The sequence below is a fragment of the Gadus chalcogrammus genome, chromosome 11 (genome assembly GCF_026213295.1).
Source record: "Gadus chalcogrammus isolate NIFS_2021 chromosome 11, NIFS_Gcha_1.0, whole genome shotgun sequence".
Lineage (NCBI taxonomy): Eukaryota > Metazoa > Chordata > Actinopteri > Gadiformes > Gadidae > Gadus > Gadus chalcogrammus.
In genome coordinates, this window is record NC_079422.1 from 26,993,973 (window position 1) to 27,017,295 (window position 23,323).

General features: G+C 51.9%; 3 protein-coding genes across 3 annotated transcripts in view; 2 read left to right on the top strand and 1 right to left on the bottom strand.

Annotated features, from left to right (window-relative positions):
- Nucleotides 1-60: 60 nt before the first annotated feature.
- On the bottom strand, nucleotides 61-4,424 carry srrd (SRR1 domain containing). Its single transcript, XM_056602606.1, has 6 exons — nucleotides 4,102-4,424; nucleotides 3,893-3,933; nucleotides 3,570-3,781; nucleotides 3,093-3,191; nucleotides 1,904-2,055; nucleotides 61-331 (listed from the first exon to the last, which is right to left on the bottom strand). Exons 1-6 carry the CDS (start codon nucleotides 4,257-4,259, stop codon nucleotides 82-84), a joined length of 912 nt encoding a protein of 303 aa, XP_056458581.1. The 5' UTR covers nucleotides 4,260-4,424; the 3' UTR covers nucleotides 61-81.
- On the top strand, nucleotides 4,173-12,797 carry tfip11 (tuftelin interacting protein 11). Its single transcript, XM_056602604.1, has 15 exons — nucleotides 4,173-4,513; nucleotides 4,853-5,072; nucleotides 5,484-5,667; nucleotides 6,010-6,169; nucleotides 6,573-6,700; nucleotides 6,884-7,036; nucleotides 7,325-7,507; nucleotides 7,901-8,080; nucleotides 8,527-8,661; nucleotides 9,053-9,156; nucleotides 9,733-9,901; nucleotides 10,201-10,444; nucleotides 11,109-11,251; nucleotides 11,564-11,729; nucleotides 12,299-12,797. Exons 2-15 carry the CDS (start codon nucleotides 4,864-4,866, stop codon nucleotides 12,640-12,642), a joined length of 2,502 nt encoding a protein of 833 aa, XP_056458579.1. The 5' UTR covers nucleotides 4,173-4,513; nucleotides 4,853-4,863; the 3' UTR covers nucleotides 12,643-12,797.
- Nucleotides 12,798-12,909: 112 nt separating this feature from the next.
- The window catches only part of thoc5 (THO complex 5), an 11,288-nt gene continuing 874 nt past the window's right edge, over nucleotides 12,910-23,323 (top strand). The window contains exons 1-19 of the mRNA XM_056602966.1: nucleotides 12,910-13,068; nucleotides 13,248-13,356; nucleotides 13,813-13,956; nucleotides 14,079-14,192; nucleotides 14,288-14,385; nucleotides 14,839-14,985; nucleotides 15,525-15,639; nucleotides 16,550-16,682; nucleotides 17,036-17,113; nucleotides 17,252-17,295; nucleotides 18,000-18,099; nucleotides 18,851-18,959; nucleotides 19,421-19,522; nucleotides 20,300-20,396; nucleotides 20,847-20,958; nucleotides 21,109-21,212; nucleotides 22,103-22,190; nucleotides 22,680-22,795; nucleotides 23,050-23,240. Of these exons, the coding sequence (XP_056458941.1) occupies nucleotides 13,258-13,356; nucleotides 13,813-13,956; nucleotides 14,079-14,192; nucleotides 14,288-14,385; nucleotides 14,839-14,985; nucleotides 15,525-15,639; nucleotides 16,550-16,682; nucleotides 17,036-17,113; nucleotides 17,252-17,295; nucleotides 18,000-18,099; nucleotides 18,851-18,959; nucleotides 19,421-19,522; nucleotides 20,300-20,396; nucleotides 20,847-20,958; nucleotides 21,109-21,212; nucleotides 22,103-22,190; nucleotides 22,680-22,795; nucleotides 23,050-23,240 (1,991 nt within the window). The 5' untranslated portion in view covers nucleotides 12,910-13,068; nucleotides 13,248-13,257. The remainder of the gene's footprint in view (nucleotides 13,069-13,247; nucleotides 13,357-13,812; nucleotides 13,957-14,078; nucleotides 14,193-14,287; nucleotides 14,386-14,838; nucleotides 14,986-15,524; nucleotides 15,640-16,549; nucleotides 16,683-17,035; nucleotides 17,114-17,251; nucleotides 17,296-17,999; nucleotides 18,100-18,850; nucleotides 18,960-19,420; nucleotides 19,523-20,299; nucleotides 20,397-20,846; nucleotides 20,959-21,108; nucleotides 21,213-22,102; nucleotides 22,191-22,679; nucleotides 22,796-23,049; nucleotides 23,241-23,323) is intronic.

Below are 23,323 nucleotides of genomic sequence, written 5' to 3' on the forward strand. Positions count from 1 at the left end.
CTCAGCTCCTCCTCCTCCTCCTCCTCAGCTCCTCCTCCTCCTCCTCAGCTCCTCCTCCTCAGCTCCTCCTCCTCCTCCCCCTCAGCTCCTCCCCTGCTCCTCCTCCCTCCGTATGATCTCCAGGTCGGGGCAGTGTTCGTACCGCGGCTCGGCGGCCTCGGCCCAGGTGCATTGTGGGAGCTGGCTGAGGCGGCCGGGGGGGAAGGTGATGAGCGCCGTGTCGTTGAAGACGTCCTGCAGGCGCGGCGGGCAGGGCAGCGGGCGCTCCTCGCACAGCGCCACCGCCTGGTGGAGGAAGAGGTAGTCCCGCCGCAGCTCCCGCTCCACCGTCCTGACGGGGCACAGCGGGGGGGGGGGGGGGGGATGGAGGAGGAGGGGGGGGAGGGGGAGGAAGAAGAGGAGGAGGAGGAGGAGGAGGAGGAGGAGGAGGAGGAAGAAGAAGAAGAAGAAGAAGAAGAAGAAGAAGAAGAAGAAGAAGAAGAAGAAGAAGAAGAAGAAGAAGAAGAAGAAGAAGAGGACTGCATTAGACAACAGGATTTTAAACACTGTACAACTAGTGGCTTTTATACACCCATTCATACTCTTATTCATACACCCCAATCATTCAGCCAATTCACCTATTCATTCATATTCATGCACCCATTCATTCACATATTCACACAACCATTAATTCAACCCATTCATACACCAGAAGCAGCAACTACTGCATACATACACCCATTCATTCACTTATTCATACAACCTTTTAACCCATTCATTCACCCACTCAATCACCCATTCATCCACCCATTCATAAACCCATACATTCATTCATACACCAGATGCAGCGTCAGCCATGCAAGGAAACAGCCAGCTGGTCAGGAGCAGTCAGGGTTAGGTGTCTTGCTGAGGGACACCTTGTTCAGGGATCGAACCAGCAACCTTCGGGTTGCCAGGTGATCAGGTCTACCTGTTGAGGTACTGTCATCCACCCTGGAGCGTTAGCGATCAGTTAGTACATGGCCTACTTCATTGAACAACGTGTACAGCTGTAGTGTGCTCACTAGGGATGTGTCGGTCGCGACTGATTCGTTACAAAGAACGAATCCCGAACGTGAACGACAAGAACCGGTTCCCCAAAACAAGAAGAACTGGTTCTTTGATTCTTTTTTTTTAACATCAACCAAACATATGGTCACGTAAATAAAATATACAAACGAACAGAGCTCCGTCTCCCCGCGACTTATATTGATTGAGTCTACAACTTCCTCAAAGATTCAGCCAATGAGAGGTAGCAATGGTGTTGGAATGGCACCTGGGTAAACCAATGACAAGGCGGTACCGTCGAATATGCGCGCTTTCTCTCTCTGACGTATCTTGGGTCATACCATTCGACTCATATATCCCCCTACATTTTTTCGAAAATAGACTTGACCTCCATCTGTTTATTGGATAAACGCATTTCCCAATCCCAGGAGTCTTTGCTCCATTCTACGTCAATTTAAGAACAAACAAAGAAATTAAACTGCAGTTCGTATTTTTTATTTATGACCATGCAAGTTCTGTAATGCCTGAACAATGAAGAATTAAATGTAAAGTAAAATAAAATTATAAATGTAAAACCATGAATGAAATATAGAGAGTAAGCAAGTGGTATAAATATTGGTGGGACGTTCGACATACTATATATCAGGCATCTCCAAACGGCGGACTGCGGTCTTGACGGTCGTATCCGTACTCACGACCAATTAAAAAACAAAATTATAAAAAAAAGTTTTTTTTTTTTTGTTTTTTTTTATAAGATGTAATCTGACGTAACGAACAAATCAAAACAAACGAATCAAATAAACGAATCGTTATAGTGAACTGAACTGAAAGAACTAGTTCCCGGAAAAGAATCATTTTGCCCATCCCTAGTGCTCACCTCTCCTGGATGCCAGAGAAGCTGTTCCCTATGATGGTCAGCAGAGGTAACGTTTCTCTCTCCCAGTTCCTCCACAGCAGGTTGTTGTAAAGCGCTTTCCCACAATGCATCAGATAGAAGATGGTCGGCCTCTTCGTCAATCGCTTCCCCTCCTTAGAACAAGAATTATTACACACCGATGTGATAGAGCATTAACAACACATACTGAATATCATGTAAGGTTATGGAACCCCATGTAATAACACGGGGTTAAGGTTAGGGATAGGGTTAGGGGTTAAGGTTAGGGATAGGGGTTAAGGTTAGGGATAGGGGTTAAGGTTAGGGATAGGGATAGGGGTTAAGGTAAGGGATAGGGTTAGGGGTTAAGGTTAGGGATAGGGTTAGGGGTTAAGGTTAGGGGTAGGGTTAGGGGTTAAGGTTAGGGATAGGGTTAGGGGTTAAGGTTAGGGGTAGGGTTAGGGGTTAAGGTTAGGGATAGGGTTAGGGGTTAAGGTTAGGGATAGGGTTAGGGGTTAAGGTTAGGGATAGGGTTAGGGGTTAAGGTTAGGGATAGGGTTAGGGGTTAAGGTTAGGGGTAGGGTTAGGGGTTAAGGTTAGGGATAGGGTTAGGGGTTAAGGTTAGGGATAGGGTTAGGGGTTAAGGTTAGGGATAGGGTTAGGGGTTAAGGTTAGGGATAGGGTTAGGGGTTAAGGTTAGGGGTAGGGTTAGGGGTTAAGGTTAGGGATAGGGTTAGGGGTTAAGGTTAGGGATAGGGTTAGGGGTTAAGGTTAGGGATAGGGTTAGGGGTTAAGGTTAGGGATAGGGTTAGGGGTTAAGGTTAGGGGTAGGGTTAGGGGTTAAGGATAGGGTTAGGGGTTAAGGTTAGGGATAGGGTTAGGGGTTAAGGTTAGGGATAGGGTTAGGGGTTAAGGTTAGGGATAGGGTTAGGGGTTAAGGTTAGGGATAGGGTTAGGGGTAAAGGTTAGGGATAGGGTTAAGGGCATAATAGGGTTAGGGCCATAATAGAATTAAGGTTAGGAATAGGGTAAGGGTTAAGGTTAGGGGTTACGGTTATGATTAGGGTTAGGGGTTGGGGTTAGAATAGGGTTAGGGGTAAAGGTTGGGAATAGGAGTAGGAGTTTGGTTAGGCTGTTCCATAATGTAATGTCATATAAAGTACGCCCCGGGATCTCCTCACACCCTGTGTACCTCGTTCTCGGTGAGAACCGAGAGATCCAGTTCTCGGAGCACCTCCTTCTCTCCTGCCGAGAACACGGGATCAAACACCCAGCACAGCCGAGGGGGGATCTACAGAGAAGGTCATGTGACACGATGCGCATCAAACCGGTTCCGCAAGACAAGTCGCAGCACTGATTAAAGGAGGTGGTGAATCCCCAACACCGACCTGAGAACATTCCAACTGGCTCTCTTTCAAGGAAGTCGTAAAATAGTATCAGGTGTTGAATTTGTCATTAGAACGTGTATACTGATCAATAAAGTTGGACTGACTTTTAAGTACACGTTGGCTTCTGGCTCAAACTTATGAACGCTGTCTCTTAGTGTAAATCATATAACATTATTTCAAAGGAAAGCCTTTCTGGTTTGGTGTGGATGAGGCAGTACTGAATGGGACTGTGGTGTCTGTGAGATCCAACGGCAACAAGGGGACCCCCTGCTTGATCTGACCTCCAGAGCCTCAAGCAGCAGCAGCATCATGGCCAGCTGGTAGCGCGCCGAGACGCAGGAGGAGAAGGAACCCAGGCCGTAGCAGACACACTCCAGCCCGGGAGCTGTCGTGCCAACGCTGCCTTCCTCCTGCTGGTCCACAGGTAGCTCAGGGGCGCCACCATCTGGTGAAGGTGCTGCGGCGGCGGTCGCTGAGCTCGACAACAACCGCTCTGAGGGGACGGGTTCAGTCACATGTTTTCATTGTGTCTCCACCAATCAGTTTAATTTTGACGAGGCTGATCAACTTGTATTTTCATGATAAATAACGTAATCTTACTCACTTTTCCAATCAAGCCAAAAGTCTTCACATCTCAACTCAGACCTACAGAAGAGGGTTAGGGTGGATTTATTACATGGGCTTGTGGTGGAAGTGATTGGAGGACTGTGGGCACATTTGATTCCCTTTATATATATATATATATATATATATATATATATATATATATATATATATATATATATATATATCAATGTGACTTATTATACTCACATGGTTTCTCTTATCCGCAGAAGGGTTTTGTTGGTGTTGAACTCATCCTGACAACATCCCTGACCCTGGGGGGTCAGGCTCACCTGTAGCGCCTTGGACCTCCGTGGGGTTCCCTTCCTCCTCCGGGCCACCTGCCACTCCTCCGCCTTCTCACTCATACCTCCAAACACATTCACATTCAGTCAGATCTGTGTTGTCATGCGTTCACATGTTCAGCAACAGAGGGGCGATTACTTATTGTAGAACTCGGGTCGGACCGCCTTCAGTGTAGCACATGTCGTTACTCTTCCGGTTGAGCAGACGTCAACCGGAAGTGGTCGTGCTGGTGTCGTTAGCCGCGATAACAAACCCTCGTTTATGGTGTAAAGTGATAAACTAAGACATTTATACGCCGGATAAGGCGAGGATTCAGGTGAATAACGTTGGACTACTCTGTCCGTTTATCATCAACCTCCTATGCGCATTAATGTCTCAAGTGGTGCTTATTTAGCCTCATGTGTTCAATAATGTGGACGTTACTCCACCAGACTCTTAACTTATTTACTTTCATTACATTATAATTAATAATTATCTACTGTGTACTGATGCAATAATCGGGTTTAATTATAGTACATTTGCATGTACTGATTGTTGTATGATTTCAACACTTTGCCGCTTGTATTCATGTAACATTAACGTCATTCGCCCTCATCGTGTGCTGTAATATGATATAAATAATATAAAATAATATTTGGGCATTTCCGATCTTCAGGCAGTTTCGCCATGTCCATGTCCCACCTGTACGGTCGGAGGACCGAGGAGGACGACGGGGTGGAGATGGAGAGCTTTGAGGTGACGGACTGGGACCTGGCCAACGAGTTCAACCCGGAGCGGCGCCGCCACCGGCAGACCAAGGACCAGGCGACCTACGGGATCTGGGCCGACCGCGACTCCGACGACGAGGGGGAAAGGCCCAGTTTCGGGGGCAAGAAGTAAGTCAGGATTTGACCCACCATTTGATCCGAAATTGCTTGAACGGATACTGTAGCCTGACACGATGAAACGCAGGGATGTATGCTGTGCGTCTTCACATATTCAGCGTACACAAGTCATGGAAAGTGTGTGTGGGTCGGAGTGAGTAAGTCACGCTTTGACCCATCATCCCATCACGAATGGCTCAACCAGATACTGTAGCCTGACGCGACACATGTATGTTGTGTCTTTACATTCAGCGTGCAGCACTGATCATGGAAATTACGTCTGCTGAAATACAAACTAAAACATCAACGCAAAAGTAGAGTTAGGAGTAATCTTGATGTGTAGAACAATATATATATACTGTACTTTTGACTGTCCATAATCTATGACGAATTGGTTCCCATACTGTCGGGTTTCCCCTTCAGGTCCAAGGACTACACGGCCCCGGTGAACTTCATCAGCGCCGGTCTGAGGAAGAGCGCCGCTGAGGAGAAGAAGCAGCAGCAGAAGGACCCCGAGGACTCAGAGGAGTCGGACGATGGAGGCTCTGCTCCTCCTCCTCCTCCTCCGCCTTCATCACGCAGGGCGGCACCTAAAAAACTTCAGACGGTATTTGTATAATTCACATGTTTACATCGTTATACATATGTTGATGTTATGTTTAACTTTGCTGCAAGAGTTGTGATTTTAATTTGATTGTCTACTTCAGAAAATGATTCCTTGTGATTGGACGTTGTCATTTGACTTCAGAGTTGAATCAGCAGTGGCATAGGTTACAGTGGAATGGTGAACAATTTAACAGTATGCTGTTGTCCATGTGAATCTATTCTGCGTAATGTACAAACACGACCATATTCTGTTTTTATGTTCTTTAATAATTCTCTCTTTTCTCGAACTGCCTACTTGTTAGTTTAATTCGGTGACCCCGGTAAAACACAACTCTTTTTCCAGGGAGAAAATTTCCGTGGGAACCAACCCCAACGGTTTGCCGGAGGCGTGCGGACAGGACAGGACATCGGGAACTGGGAGAAGCACACCAAGGGGATCGGACAGAAGCTCCTGCAGAAGATGGGCTACCAACCTGGCAAAGGCCTGGGGAAGAACGCTCAAGGTGTGCGGGTCTTATGAGACCAGCGTTTAGACAGCGTTTAAAGGGGTTATATCCCTTATGTTATATCCCTAAGGTGTGAGTGTTTAGCCATTAGTGTTAGCCGTTACAAGCTGTTTTGAAAATGTGCAGCATCTGACACCACAGGTGGGCGTGTCCGCCTAGATCTGTGCTGGATAGATCAGTCTGCCAGTCTAACCCAGTGGACTGTAGCAAACGTCGCTCATCTATCCGCCACACATCTAGGTGGACACGCCCACCTGGGATGTCAGAAGCTGCACATTTTCAAAACGGCTAATCACACTCACACCTGGTGGTATAATATGTCACCTTTAAGATATAAACGGCAACACATTGAAGTGATAGATGTGCTGGAGACGCCTGACATGGCGCTTTGTCGCTGCAGGGATCATCAACCCCATCGAGGCCAAGGTGCGGAAGGGTAAGGGCGCGGTCGGGGCGTACGGCAACGAGCGCACCCAGCAGAGCCTCAAGGACTTCCCCAAGGTGGACTCGGAAGAAGAGGAGGAGAAGGTACATCTTCATCATTTAAACGAATAACACTTCAATGAAACATGCTCTGATACCTAATGGCTACTGGCTGCTCTGTACTCTGTCCAGCGGTTGTTTCCTAACCGGCGTGCGCTGCTCCCTCCTGAGTCTTGGAGGGAAGCGTCCGCTGTCAGAGCCTAACCCCAGGGTTCCTCTCTCCTCCAGGAGTTCCAGAAGGAGCTGGGCCAGTGGCGGCGGGACCCGGCCGGGAAGAAGAAGCCCAAGTACTCGTTCAGGACGGTGGACGAGCTGAAGGCCAAAGGGAAGCTGGCCGGACGCAGCGCCGGGACCCCCGCGGGGGAGCTGGCCCAGGTCAAGGTGGGTGCACAGGGGACGCCTCGACTCCGGCTGGGGTCCCCGTAGAGGAGGAAGAGTAGCAGCTCATCCTTAGATGAAGAAGAGTATCAACTCATCCTTGGATGAAGAAGAGTATCAGCACATCTCTCATGTCTAATTTTGACATTTGCACAGCCACACATTATCATTTTGCATATTAGTTTTATTTCTGATTCTATATTTATATTTTATATATTTTTTAATATCTTCCTGTCCAGCTCTTTTTCATTCTGTCTGTGATTGTGACGGCGCTCTCTGTCTCCCTGGTAGGTGATCGATATGACCGGGCGCGAGCAGAAGGTCTACTCCAGCTACAGCCAGATGACCAGCAAGCACAGCGTGCCAGAGGAGGCCCTGCCCAACCGGGACCAGAGGCCCTCGGGCTTCACACTGCCGGAGCTGGAGCACAACCTGCAGCTGCTGATCGACCTCACGGAGCAGGACATTCTGCAGGTGGGGCCCGCCCGTCCCCCGGGGGCCGCCCCCCGGGGGACGTCGTTAGGCCTTAGCGTCAATGCTGCAGCATCAACTATTGATGTTGTCTGCCTCGAGTAGCAATGTGTGTGTGTGTGTGTGTGTGTGTGTGTGTGTGTGTGTGTGTGTGTGTGTGTGTGTGTGTGTGTGTGTGTGTGTGTGTGTGTGTGTGTGTGTGTGTGTGTGTGTGTGTGTGTGTGTGTGTGTGTGTGGAAGACGTGACACCTGAATGACCCATCTGGGGTTCATATCGTCTCATCCCCGAGGGCTCTGCCCTATGCTCGTGAGGAGCTCTCTGTGGGTTCTGCTCAGCAGAAGTGATCTAGAACTGTTCCCTCTCTCTGCCTCCCCTCGTGACCCCCCCTCCCCCAGTCGGCCAGGCGTCTGCAGCACGAGAAGGACATCGTGGTGACGCTGAGCCACGAGGCCTCCGCCCTGCAGAGCCGCCTGGAGGTGGAGCAGGACGCCATCCGGAGGGTGGAGGCCGTGCTGGAGCTGGTGGAGCGCTTCCAGTCTGGGGAGAGTGCCCCTGGGGAGGGACCCAGCCTGCAGGTACCTCCCGCTCCAACACTAACCTATACATCTAGATTCATATACCTTATACCAATACACAGGAGGCCTATGCTAAAATACTTTATGTTGATATATATACGTCATACTAAAATATACTAGATAAAAAATACAGTATGTTAATATACTTTATATAATATACGTTATATTACGAATAGTAATAAGCGTTATATTAATATACCTCATGTTAGTATATGTTATATTACTAAACATTATACTAATATTAGTTATCTTAATATACTTTGTGCTAATATACTAGTGTACATTATATGAATATCCGTAAGGTTAAGATTCGTTGTCCGTTATGCAAATATATGTTCTCCTAATATCCGTTATATTAACATGCGTTATGCTAATATCCATTCTGTGATGTATTTCCTGTTCTGTGATGCATTTCCTGTTCTGTGATGTGTTTCCTGTTCCTGTAGGAGTGCGCTGGGATCTTCGAGACCCTGCAGAAGGACTACTACGAGGAGTACAAGGTGATGGGGCTGGCGGACCTGGCCGTGGCCGTGGTGTACCCCCTGCTGAAGGACAAGCTGCGCACCTGGGACCCCCTCAAAGTACGGCCTGTTGACGGTTAAACGCGTTGCCCCCAGCCCGACCGCTGTGGCTCTCCGATGGGAGTGTCCTCTAAATATAACATCATTTAGTAATGTAAGAGAGTGTGCTGCAGAACATGTTCTGCGGATTAGATGTTATGGTTAGGAGAGAGCCGGTCAGAGATCTCTGACCAGCACAAATCCAGGACCGCTGTTGTCAGAAGTCCACCTTCTCTGTGGTTCTTTGTAGAGTTGATGTTGCAGTCCGCCATTGTTTCCCAACTCGCACGCAGCAGTACTCTGCTGTATCAGAACACTGCGAGCATACAGACGGTTTCCCATTGGAAATGAAGTTATTGAGCTTCTGAAAGGGGTTCACTCACCCCGATCCCCTTGCTGTGTTGCGTGGTAGGACAGCACCTACGGCCTGGAGGAGGTGGGACAGTGGCGAGCGCTGCTGGAGTCCAGGCAGCTGCACTCCACCACCCCTGACGCCAACATGGACCCTTACCACAGGTGAGAGGGCCCCGGGGACAACATGGACCCTTACCACAGGTGAGAGGGCCCCGGGGACAACATGGACCCTTACCACAGGTGAGAGGGCCCCGGGGACAGGAGTCTGGGCTGATGGGTCAACCAGGGCATCGTCTCCATGTGATGGGAACCTTCACCTTTTCTCTTAAGTGGTATTATTTTCAGGGGTCTGAAAAGTCTAACGTCAGGGGTTTGAGGTCTATTCTGAGGAACTGTTCCCCCCCAAGTGTTTAAAGGGGAAGAAGTGATGGTAGATGACTGTGATGCCCTCAGCGTGTTGAACGGTTCAGTGATGGCAGAGGACTGTGTTGCCCTCATTGTGTTGAACGGTTCAGTGATGGTAGAGGACTGTGTTGCCCTCAGCGTGTTGAACGGTTCAGTGATGGTAGAGGACTGTGATGTCCTCAGCGTGTTGAACGGTTCAGTGATGGTAGAGGACTGTGCCTCGGCGTGTGTGATGTGGTGTTGAACGGTTCAGTGATGGTAGAGGACTGTGATGCCCTCAGCGTGTTGAACTGTTCAGTGATGGTAGAGGACTGTGCCTCGCTGTGTCCCCAGGCTGCTGTGGGAGGTGTGGCTCCCCGTGATGCGCTCCTCCGTGTCGGGCTGGCAGCCTCGCGCCGTGGGGCCCATGGTGGACTGCATCGAGGTGTGGGCCCCGCTGCTGCCCGTCTGGATCGTGGACCACCTGCTGGAGCAGCTGGTCCTGCCCCGGCTCCAGAGAGAGGCAAGGCGCTCGGCTTACTGTCGGCTCTCCCAGCGGCTCCCAGACCTCTGACGGCATCGTACTGGTTCTGTTGGTCCTGGGGGTCCTGTGAATGTCACTGCGCTGTTGTCTTTAGTCGTGTGTTACTGCGTGTGTGTCTGTGTGCGTCTGGTTAGGGAGTGTTTAGTTACGTGTACGATGTGCACTTTATTCTAGGTTGTGTTTAATTCGTAAGATTTGTATCTGCTTCAAAGTAAAAGCCCGTCTGACCTGGTGCGTGACGAAACGTGTGGTACTAATGAACCGGACGGGGCGTCCAGGTGGATACCTGGAACCCGCTGACGGACACGGTGCCCATCCACTCCTGGATCCACCCCTGGCTCCCGCTGCTGCAGGCCCGCCTGGAGCCGCTGTACCCGCCCGTCCGCAGCAAGCTGGCCAACGCCCTGCAGCGCTGGCACCCCAGCGACACCTCGGCACGCCTCATCCTGCAGCCCTGGAAGGACGTCTTCTCCCCCGGGGCCTGGGAGGCCTTCATGGTCAAGAACATCCTCCCCAAGCTGGGTACGGCCGGGCTGCTGGGTCCTGGAGGGGTCTGGGGGGGTCTGGGGGGGTCTGACGGCGATGGGTCTAGGGGGGGTCTAACGTTGATGGGTCTAGGGGGGGGTCTGGGGGGGTCTAGGGGGGTCTGACGTTGATGGGTCTAGGGGGGTCTAGCGTTGATGGGTCTAGGGGGGGTCTGACGGCGATGGGTCTAGGGGGGTCTGCGATGGGTCTAGGGGGGTCTAACGTCGATGGGTCTCGGACCTGAGGCCAGAGATAACGGCCTCACTGATCTAGCATCAGTTCAATATCGTTAGCCTTGCCTGAGTCACATTTTAAGGTTCATCTTATATTTAGTGTCAGTAATGCCCAGGTCAAATAAATGAATCAGGCAGATGGTGATTATGGAATGTAGAAAGCCCTCTGATTGGCTTAGGATACAGCCAATCAGTCACAGTGAATCAGCAGCGTCAGGAGAGTAGAGATGGGTTAGCTATCACAATTTAGCCAAAATAGAACTGAGACCGTTATGCTATGAGGCTAAATCCTAATTATAACATTAGTCCCAGGGAAACCTTTGGGGTGTGATGTTGAGGAAGGGGTGCTGGCTCCGTACATGAGGTGGGGGAGTCACCGGTCTAGGAGCAGGGGGCTTGATGTGTGGTCCCCCTCTGCCCCCCCACAGCCCTGTGCCTCGGGGACCTGGTCATCAACCCCCACCAGCAGCAGATGGAGCCCTTCCACTGGGTGATGGACTGGGAGAGCATGCTGTCCCTCTCCAGCCTCATGTCCCTGCTGGACAAGAACTTCTTCCCCAAGTGGCTCCAGGTTCGTGAACAAGAGGGGCTTAGATTATCTTTGTTATGGTGGAGCTCAGGTCGGTGAACATTAAGGGGCTTTAGATGACCTTTATTATAGTGCAGCTGTAGCACATCCCAGCTGAGTGTCGAGGTGTCCCTGAGGCAGACGCCTCCCCCTCCCTGCTCCAGACCAGCTGGCTGTCTGTCTTGCATGGAGGACACCGCCGGCGCCGTTTGAATGTGGGAAACGTAGGGAGGTTTGAGTGGCACCAGAATAGAAGACAGTCTAAATTCAGTCTGTTTCTGTGATACCCTGGTTTGTCTCGGCCCTGCTCTCCAGGTGCTGTGCTCGTGGCTGAGCAACAGCCCCAACTACGAGGAGATCACCAAGTGGTACCTGGGCTGGAAGAACTCGTTCAGCGACACGCTGCTGGCCCAGCTGCTCATCAAGGACAAGTTCAACGAGGCCCTGGACATCATGAACCGGGCCGTGGCCTCGGGCGTGGGTAGGTGGACCAACCCTGGTCGCGGGGTTCAAACCCACTCAGCCTTCGTATACAAGTGCATCGGTGGAGAGATGTAGAAGAAGAAATATTAAAATGTGACTCTGTGAACTTTTACACTGGGAACTGTTACACAGTTGACTTTTACACTACTACACTGTTACACTGTTAACTCTGGGCTCTCTCCCCTCTCTCTCTCTCTCCCCCCCCTCTCTCCCTCTTTCTTCTGCTTTCTCTCCCCCTCTCTCTCTCCCCTCCTCCCCTCTCTCCCCCTCTCTCTTCACCTGTCCCCCCTCTCCCTCTCTCTCTCTCTCCCCTCCTCCCCTCTCCTCTCCCCCCTCTCTCTCCTCTCTCCCCCTGTCTCCCCTCTCCCCCCTCTCTCTCCTCTCTCCCCCTGTTAACCTCCCCCTGTCTCCCCCCCTCTCCCTCTCCTCTCCTTCTCTCCCCCTGTCTCCCTCTCTCCCCCCTCTCGCTCTCCCTCTCCTCTCTCCCCCTGTCTCCCTCTCTCCTCTCTCCCCCTGTCTCTCCCTGTCTCCCTCTCCCCCTCTCCCCCCTCTCCTCCCGACCACCAGGGGGCTACATGCAGCCCGGCGCCCGGGAGAACATCGCCTACCTGACGCAGACGGAGCGCAGGAAGGACTTCCAGTACGAGGCGCTCCAGGAGCGGCGTGAGGCGGAGAGCGTGGCCCAGCGCGTCAGCGCCGGCCTGCCCACCAACTTCAAGGACCTGATCCAGGCCAAGGCGGAGGAGAACAACATCGTGTTCATGCCCCTGGTGGCCAAGCGCTTCGAGGGCAAGCAGCTGTACACGTTCGGCCGCATCGTGGTCTACATCGACCGGGGGGTGGTGTTCGTCCAGGGGGAGAAGACCTGGGTGCCCACCTCGCTACAGAGCCTCATAGACATGGCCAAATGAGCTACTCTCCACGTGTTTTCATACTCGTCTTGTAATGCAATGTATAGTGTTTTTATTTTATTCAGGGCGAAAAAAAGTATTTCTTTATGATTACAAACTGCAAATATTGAATTTTGTTTGTGTGTCGATGAGCCATGATTAAAAACTTTGATATTATGTGGTCGACTGTTTGTTTTTTCAATATATTTCTTTATAACAGTGGTCAGAGCATTAAAAACATGATTACTATTCGGTAATCTAAAGGGGTTCCTGTAGGGGGCACTACAGGCGTCTAACGACTTTCTCCGGCCTGATAACTGTCCCTCAGAAGCTGCAGTTAGCATTGTGGTCGTATCGCTTGCGTGAAGCTTGTTTTTGCTGTTATAATTTTAAATTTTCAACTTTTAAGAAAGGATTGTACACATTATTCGTCCACTTTACTCACAGGTGAGTTTATTTGTTCGTGTACTTAATTCTTCAATCATTCTGAAATGAGCGCTTAGCTAAGCAGTGAGTCCCCGATGGCTGACGGCTAACGGTAGCTAGCTTCTCAGCTTCACGCCGAACCCGTTGAGGATGTGTATCCTCCTCCAGTTATAAAACCCACGGCTGTCCTTTCGTTCCAGCGGGTGTACCATGTCTGCCGAGGCCCTGAAGAAGCGGAAGGCGAAGGTTCTCCGCGCTGAAGGAGTAACCCCCGAGGTGAAGCGAGGTCGTGGAGAAGGGGACGCACAGGTAACAGAGCTCTGGGGAGATGTACTCCTGAACCTCCCTGGAAGGAGGGACCCCCCCACTCTATTATCAATATTGTAGCATAAACTGATATCGTTCATATATATCCCTGGTTCCAGTGATCACTCTGCCTTCCTTCTCAAGATTTCCTCCTGGCTGATTAAGGGAGTTTTTTCCTGCCCTCTTGGGGGCTAGGGTCCAGGGGAGCCTCATACACGGCCTTCGAGCCTGTAACTGTGATTAAGGGCTAAACAAATATAAATGAATTGAGATAATCCTCTACGTTCAAAGGGATCCCACATACTTTCAACACCAGAATAAACCGTGCACCATTCCCTGCAGGACGTATGAATTGAAAGACTGCCATTTGATGTCTTCTCAGAGGGCCGTTGTCGAGAAGATGTACTAGAAACTGACCGACTGGGTGTGTGTTTAACGAGGTGTCCCCTGTGCGTCTAGGATGCCCGTGTGTACAGCGAGGAGATGGAGCTGGAGCGCAGGGATCCTGAGCAGGACTACAAGCAGTACAAGCAGACCTGCGAGAGCCTGGCTTCACTCATGGGGGAGATCCAAGAGCTGAAGGCAGCCGGTGCGAAAGAAGGAGTGAGAGAAACTCTAAAACAAACACAACCCATATGTATTTATATTGAAGGAGCTTCAGAGCTGGGCTTTCTGTTTACATGTTGTCCTTCTGGAGTAAACAAATGATGGACTTGTGGTTGCAGTGTACCGAAGTGGAGAAGAGACGTCTGCAGAGCTGCATCCACTTCATGAATCTGAAGAAGCTCAATCGCTTGGCTCACATTCGTCTGAAGAAGGGCAGAGACCAGACCCACGACGTAATGCCAACAGACACACCACCACGATACGTACCCTGGCATGGATTACTCAGAGACGGCTTCATAACCTCTTGTTGTTGTTTTTGTACTTTCAGGCGAAGCAGAAGGTGGACGTGTTGCATCTTCAGCTGCAGAACCTGCTGTACGAGGTCATGCACCTGCAGAAGGAGATCAGCAAGTGTCTGGAGTTCAAGTCAGTATTCTCCCATATTCACTGTGTTGTCACAAACTTAACTGTGTGGTCTGTTTCATTATCTTTTATCACAGCAAAGTATTCACTGAAGTTTCTTTATATGTTTGTGTAAATTTACATTTACATTTAACGGATGCTTTTATCCAAAGCGACGTACATAAGTCTATTTGTCAGAATAAAGAGAAACAACAATATATTACAGTCGGTACAGTAAGAATGTTCATAGGACCAAGTGCCAAGCACAAAAAATCGCTTGGTTAACCCATTAACCGTATACAACATGGATAGCTAGGATAAGATGCTAGACAATGCTAAGTACTATTTTGAAGTGTGAATGCAAGTGTATATTTGTGTAAGTCTATGACTGTGCATCTTTTATTTATTCCTGAATCATAACCATTTCCTTGGGGGTTGATGAGGTGATCTGAAGCTGACCGCGGTATCTCCCTGCAGGTCGAAGCACGAGGAGATCGACCTGGTGAGCGAGACGGAGTTCTACCAGGAGGCCCCGGAGGAGATCTCCAGGCCCCTCCTCACCAAGGAGGACCCCCACCAGCTCACCCTGGCCCGGCTGGACTGGGAGCTGGAGCAGAGGAAGAGGTACCTCAAACCAGTGGTTCTGAGGGGTCGACTGTCGGGCCTCACCTCTTAATATACTTTATGCTCAACACTGACGTTATGTCATTTCCATTAATACATTTGACCCACACCATAGGGCCAGGTTAAATGGTGAGCTACATTTATACCGCACTTTTCTAACCATTGGCCCCTCAAAGTACTTCACAATACAGCCTCACATTCACCCGTTCATGCACACATTCACACATGACAGCGGAGTCAGCCACGCAGGGCGACAGCCAGCTCGTTGGGAGCAGTCAGGGGGAGGCGTCTCGCTCAGGGACACCTCCACACTCAGCTAGGAGGAGCCGGAGATCGAACTAGCAACCTTCTGGTTACCAGCCAACCCGCTCTACCTCCTGAGCCTCATGCCGCCCTGGTTGTGTGTCTGTATTGTGGTGTGTTGTTTGTCTTTGTCGGGTGTCTCTTGTAAAAGAAGAGCACAAATTCAACGAGGCTGAATAGTGACGAGGTGTTTCAATGAGTCTATCAACGTCTGTCGTCCGTCTCCTTGTGCGAAGGTTGGCGGAGAAATACAGCGAGTCTCAGACGACCAAGGAGAAGATCGCGAAGAGCATCGAGGTGAAGAAGGAGCATCTGGGCAGCCTTCAGCCCGGCCTCAACGCCATCATGCAGGTAGAACCACGTCACGTAGAGCCACGTCACGTAGAGCCACGTCACATAGAACCACGTCACGTAGAGCCACGTCACGTAGAGCCACGTCACGTAGAACCACGTCACATAGAACCACGTCACGTAGAACCACGTCACGTAGAACCACGTCACATAGAGCCACGTCACATAGAACCACGTCACGTAGAACCACGTCACGTAGAACCACGTCACGTAGAACCACGTCACGTAGAGCCACGTCACAGAGCCACGTCACAGAGCCACGTCACATACAGCTACGTCACATAGAGCCACGTCACATAGAACCACGTCATATAGAACCACGTCATATAGAGCCATGTCACATAGAGCCACGTCACATAGAGCCACGTCACATAGAGCCACGTCACATAGAGCCACGTCACATAGAACCACGTCACATAGAACCACGCCATCATGCAGGTAGAACCTCATCAAATAGAACTATGAGCCATCATGCAGCTAGAACCACATCACATAGAACTATGAGCCATCATGCAGCTAGAACCACATCACATAGAACTATGATAATTGATCACCTCAACGTCATCATGCATGTTCATCACACACAACTGTTGTGATTATTCATGACCTCTTACGTTGTGGGCTCTTTAATGGTAGGAGAGCATCTGGTCAAGCTGGTTCAGAAGACATAGTTTGGGACAGGATGGACGTCAGAACAGCCTTTATTTAAAAGTCGTGTGTTTTTATTTCTAAATAAGTATAGCGCAGCCTCAATCTGGACGCTGAAATAATTCTCACCTGGAATTAAAATAGAATAGTGATGAACACAGTCGCAAGAGAGACTATGGAGTGTCACAGCGCGTTCATCCGTGTGATCCTCGGTGATGCTGTGGTGTTTATGTCCTCTAATGAAGCTCCTGCTCTCCCCCAGGCCTCCCTCCCGGTGCAGCAGTACCTGTCCATGCCCTTCGAGCAGACCCAGAAGCAGACGGAGGTGGCCCGGCACCTGCCCCCCGCCCTCTACGTGCTGTTCGTCCAGGCCAAGGCGTACGGGCAGGCCTGTGGTGCGTAGAGCGGGGCGTCCCACCGCGCTGCGCAGCCTAGGCACGCGCCCTCCGCCCTGTAGGACAGGGCCACTACCAAGGGGAACTCGAATGGTCCTTTTTAAAACCATGGACACAAATTAATTAAATTCACTGCACTTGTTCAAGGAGTTATTTTGAAAAGCTGCTTATTTATTAATTATATATTATTATTATTTGCTATTAAGTGTTTAATAAATCATTATTTATTTATCAAGACAGCAACCCCCCCCACCTTAACTGACTATTGTCTGCGGGGAAGCCTCGGTAGAGGATCCCTCCGCACGGTGGTCCAGCCCTGAGCTCCTCTGAAGGACCCCCTCTGTGTGTTTCAGACAAGAACCTCAGCGTGTCCATCAGCGGGGACGTGGACGAGGCCAAGGCGCTGTCCAAGCCTCCCGAGGACTCCCAGGGTACGCGCGCACACACACACACGTTTTACGTTATTTTGTTTTCAGATGTTTGACGATGATAACCCTGGTAACCGTACTCAGGCTGTGTTTCTGGGGGTATATCTGTCTTACTGTAGTTCTGTTCTCTCTGCCGTCCAGATGATGAGAGCGACTCTGATGCTGAGGAGGAGCAGGAGAAAACGGTGATTACCTGGACACAGACCAAACACTCCCAGGGGCTCCTTCCGTGTACTGACTTAGGTTTCACCTTCTTTTGGGTTTCTCACACACGCACACCCCCCTCCCGCCCAGGGTCAGACGGTTCGGCTGTCTCCCCCCCCCTGTCACACACACACACACACACACTCCTGCGTTGTGGTTTGGGGGTTTGGGGAGTGGCGCTCATCGACCGCTTCCTGCGCCCACATCTCTGCTTTCTGAGGGATTCTGGGAAAATTCTGCAAGGATGTCTGGGGGGCAGTAACCGGACCCCCACCACGAGCCGCAGCTCTGCCCTGTTTACTCTGCAGTCTCTCTGCCTCCCCCCTCGCCCTCCCTGTCCCCCCCCCCCCCGGTGTTAATTACTGTTGTCCGGCCATAATATACATAAATACTTCTAGCAAGCGCTTTTTTACTTCTATTTTCTACGACATGGGCACATACCCCCCGCCCCCCTCAAACAGCCTCTTCCTCCCCTCGCTGTCACCGTAGTCTTCACCACATCGTCAGCTCGGGGGGTTCTGCTGTCTGCAGCTGAAAGAGGAGCCGGCCCTCGCTACCTTCCCTACTTTAACTCCTTGTCTCCTCCCCCCTCCCCAGAAGAGGAGTCAGAGGCCTGACCCCAGAGGCCGAGCCCGCCCTCGCTACCTTCCCTACTTTAACTCCTTGTCTCCTCCCCCCTCCCCAGAAGAGGCGGCGTCCCACCACCGGCTGCCAGCTGGACGACAAGCGGCGGGAGATGCTGAAGAGGCATCCTCTCTCCCTCTGCCTGGACCTCAAGTGTAAAGGTAGCGACCCCCCCCCTGCCCCCCCCCCCCCCCCCGCCGTCTGGCATGACTAATGAAATCCTCGGCCTGCTCCGGTATTAACAGACACCCTTGGAGGCCATTAGAGCGAGCACCTTCATCGGCTTTCACTTAGCCGCCTTCCCCAAAGTGCTCCCATGCATGTTTATCGTTGTAACCCCACCGCCCAGATCCAGTGTCCGGTATTGTGGCTCCAGTCCATTATTAATGATGTTAGGACATGGTCTGACTCGTGGCTGCCCCCTGCTGGTGAAGGGGGGGGGGGGGGGGAGACGGATTACAAGGGGAACTGCATTGCAGAGAGGGAGAGAGAGAGAGAGGGAGAGAGAGGGAGAGAGAGAGAGAGAGAGAGAGACTCTTGCAGCAGCAGAGATTCTGCATGGCCGATCTCCCCCTGTCAGCACTACTCTCTCCTCCTGTGGTCGCGTCCCTCAGGTGCTGCAGCGTCGAGCCATGTTGTTGTTGTTTACTGCTGCCGGGCCACGCCTCAGTGGACGGGTGTCAGCGGGTTCAGAGAGAGAGAGAGAGAGAGAGTGCTGTCATCATGACCCCCACACCTCCCACCAGCCCCCTGGGGAGCCTCCCTCCCCCCCCCCCCCAGCCCCCTGGGGAGCCTCCCCCCCCCCCCCCCCCCCCCTGGGCTGATCCAGACGTGCAGATGTTCGACCGTACAGTAGAGGTGTTGGGTCCCACCCCCGTGTGTGACGGCTGTGCTCCCTGTGTCCGCCTGCAGATGGCAGCGTCCTCCACCTCTACTTCTACCACCTGATCAACCTCAACATCCTGACCGTGAAGACCAAGGTGGCCCCCGCCACAGACCTCAGCACCGCCGTCAGCGCTGGGTGGGTGGGGCGCCCTGTGTGTGTGTGTGTGTGTGTGTGTGTGTGTGTGTGTGTGTGTGTGTGTGTGTGTGTGTGTGTGTGTGTGTGTGTGTGTGTGTGTGTGTGTGTGTGTGTGTGTGTGTGTGTGTGTGTGTGTGTGTGTGCGCGCTTGTCCCTGTGTCTGATGGTCTAGTGATGTGTGGATCCCTGTGTGTGTGTGTGTGTGCTTGTGTGTGTGTGTCGGTCTAGTGATGTGTGGATCCCTGTGTGTGTGTGTGTGTGTGTGTCGGTCTAGTGATGTGTGGATCCCTGTGTGTGTGTGTGTGTGTGCTTGTCCCTGTGTCTGATGGTCTAGTGATGTGTGGATCCCTGTGTGTGTGTGTGTGTGTCGGTCTAGTGATGTGTGGATCCCTGTGTGTGTGTGTGTGTGTGTGCTTGTCCCTGTGTCTGATGGTCTAGTGATGTGTGGATCCCTCCTGCAGTGAGCTGCTGAACGCGGAGACCCTGCTGAGCTGTCTGTACAGCGGAGACCTGGGCCAGGAGACCCCCAACCCCGCCAACCGCTACCAGTTCGATAAAGTCGGGTGAGGACCACGAACGCTTTGTCTCCCAGCGCACGGTGACTGGATCGCCTGAAATAGAGTGAAAAGTGCATTAACATTAACATTAAGGGCCTTTAGCAGACGCTTCTATCCAAAGCGACCTACAGTAAGTACATTTGTCAGAAAAAGGAGAAAACAACAATATACCTCTGTGGGTACAGTAAGGATGTTCATAGAACTAAGTGCCAAGCACTAACCATCACTAGGTTAACCCATTCCCCGCATTCAACACATCTAAAAGTACTGCATTATGATGCGTAATATCCCCCCCCCCCCCCCCCGCTGGTTACCTGGATGGTTGGTGGTGTCTTCGGCCCCTCCTCCACGGTTTCTTCAGACCGGGCCCCTCCACTCTGCTGAGTCGGGGTGTTTTAACGGCTATTAATGACCGGGGCTCAGGCTGTAGAAGGGACAGTGAGCGCTAACAGTGAGCGCTAACAGTGAGCGCTAACAGTGAGCGCTAACAGTGAGCGCTAACAGTGAGCGCTAACAGTGAGCGCTACACAGTGAGCGCTACACAGTGAGCGCTACACAGTGAGCGCTACACAGTGAGCGCTACACAGTGAGCGCTACACAGTGAGCGCTACACAGTGAGCGCTAACAGTGAGCGCTAACAGTGAGCGCTAACAGTGAGCGCTAACAGTGAGCGCTAACAGTGAGCGCTACACAGTGAGCGCTACACAGTGAGCGCTACACAGTGAGCGCTACACAGTGAGCGCTAACAGTGAGCGCTAACAGCCCTCCCTCCCCCCCTTCCAGGATCGTGACGTTGGCGGACCACGTTGGAGAGCTGGGGCACCCCTACGTCTGGGTTCAGGACCTGGGGGGGCTCTACTTCCCTGGAGAGGCTCCGCAGGCGAGTGTGACGGGCTTAAGGACCTTTCTAGATTAAAATACTAAAATGTAGTCCTTTTTATATATTTCTTAATTTTTTATCGTGCACTATGCAGATTTTTCACTGCTGTCGTCACTTTTGCACCCAATTATATTTATTCTACCGATTTTAAATAGATTTTCAGAGAGAATTCCTGCTATGAACGAGCTGTAGCTTAAAGCCTCTTAGACATTCACCGTTTCTAATAGCTTTGAGCGAAAGTGACGCATGTCTAATTGATATTTTGCAAATATGACATTTTATTTGGTGGCATTTAGCTGTATAATAACTGTGTGTGTGTGTGTGTGTGTGTGTGTGTGTGTGTGTGTGTGTGTGTGTGTGTGTGTGTGTGTGTGTGTGTGTGTGTGTGTGTGTGTGTGTGTGTGTGTGTGTGTGTGTGTGTGTGTGTGTGTGTGTGTGTGTGTCCTCCAGGGTGTCCGTGTGGGCAGTGCTCTCAGTGCCAGCCACATGGAGGCCACTATGAAGCTGCTGAGAGGCCGGGTCCAGTCCCGCCTGGCCCTCCACAAGCAGTTCACCTCCCTGGGTACGACACACACACACACACACACACACACACACACACACACACACACACACACACACACACACACACACCAGAATGACTCATGCTGTGAGGTTGACTGTAACATTCTGGCCTCTGTTGACGGAGCCCCCGTGTCGTTCTGCTCCCCAGAGCACAGCATCGTGCCCATCGCCGCCGAGTCCCAGCACCTCTTCCCCGCCAAGGTCATCTCCCGCCTGGCCCGCTGGACCACCATCGCCCACCAGGACTACATGGTAGGCCCCCCCGAGACCCCCGCCTACAGCAGCCCCTCTGTGATGGAGAGGACGAAGAGGCCTGTCCGGGCGGCCATTATTATAATAATAATAATATATTTAATTTGTAGAGCACTTTACATTCAGAAATCTCAAAGTGCTAAAATGTATTATTCAGTGTTACCGCTCATCGTCTGTCTCTGGTGTTCGTTCATCATGACACGGAGACCTTGATGCTAACCTCTAGTCTAGTTAAAGGACCTATCATAGCACCAGGTGTGAGTGGGATTAGCTGTTACGAGCCGTTTTGAAAAGGTGCAGCGTCTGACGTCACAGGTGGGCGTGTCCGTCTAGATGTGTGCTGGATGGATCAGTCTGCCAGCCTACCCAGTGGACTGTAGCCAACGACGCTCATCTATCCGCCACACATCTAGGTGGACACGCCCACCTGGGATGTATAGTGCACTATATAGGGAGCTCGCCATTTTGTAGTGGTGTTCGAATTCTCAGTGGTTAATTTCATTCACCATGTGGGCAATAAAATGCCCAACATTTGAGTGAACATACAATGATCCCTACATGTTACTCCAGTATACCACAATGCAATGCTGTTTGACGCCAATTAAGTTTAGAAATGTTCAGCACAGTGTCCGAGTTCTCGCTTGTTCGTTCCCTATATAGTTCACTTCATCATAAACAATATAAAGGGAATAGTGAGTGAGTGTATAGGGAACGATTTCGAACACAGCTCTTGTGTCCCCCGTCGTGACCTTGTGTCCCCCCCTCGTGACCTTGTGTCCCCCCCTCGTGACCTTGTGTCCCCCCTGTGACCTTGTGTCCCCCCTGTGACCTTGTGTCCCCCCTCGTGACCTTGTGCTCCCCCTGGTGACCTTGTCCTCCTCCTTCCTCAGGACCTAAGCTTCACCAAGCACGTGACGGGCGCCGGCCTGGCCAAGGAGGCGGACCTCTTCTTCATGGCGGTGTTGGAGCGGGGAACAGGTCGGTACCAGGAGCACGGCCCGAGGGAGGTCATGAGGTCGCAGCCCTTAAAGGACGTATCGGCGATTCAGGCCGAAACATAAATGATGGTATTCATTTGATCGTTCCTCACGATCCGCCAGCTGCCCGCCCCATAGGCAGGCCGTCAGATAACGCGTCTCTGTAGGCGGCCTGCGCTCCGAGATCGGACACAAAAACAAATGGTGCTACCAACCACTCACAACAAAGCTAAATAGTTCTCCAGCCAATCACCCACAAGGGGTGGGTGATGTGGGGTTTTGCGCTGCGTTCATGATAGTTTTTACTGGCTGGGGAGGGGCGAGCTGGCTCTGTTTGTTACCAACAGAAGTGACGTCCCCCCCCCCCAACCTTCACCCCTCAGTGGTATCATCCTCTCTCCTCTCTCCCCCCTCCCCCCTCCCCTCTCCTCTCTCCCCTCTCCCCCCTCCCCCCTCCCCCCTCCTCTCTCCTCTCTCCTCCTGCTGTCAGCTCGTCTGCAGGCGGCGGTGGTCCTGAGCCCGCGCTACCCTGAGGTCTCCCCTCTGTTCTCCCTCTGCCTCAGCTGGAAGGGCGAGCACAGCGGGAGCACCGACGACAACCTCCGGGTGAGTACACACACACACACACACACACACACACACACACACACACACACACACACACACACACACACACACACACACACACACACACACACACACACACACACACACACACACACACACACACACACACACACCCCTCCCCTGCGGGTGGGTCCACGCACACACACCCCCCCCCCCTCTTGATTGAGTTGGAGCGGGGGTCTCCTCGGGGCCCAGAGCTCCGTCCCTCCCCTCTAACCCCCCGGGTGTTCCAGGCCATGGAGAGCGAGGTGAACGTGTTCAAGAGCGAGCTGCAGGGCCCCCGCCCGGGCCACCAGCTGCTGACCAATCAGCTGGCCCGGCTGTGCGTCTGTCTGGACGTGTACCTGGAGACGGACGGCGAGGACAACAGCGTGGAGGGCCCGCGGGAGTTCCCCCGGGAGAAGATGTGTCTGCGCACCGTCAGGTACGGCTGGGGCTGTGGTGGAGACGCATCGTACACCGCCCGCACCAGAGGCTCATCCAGCTAACGATGACGATGGCTAGCCA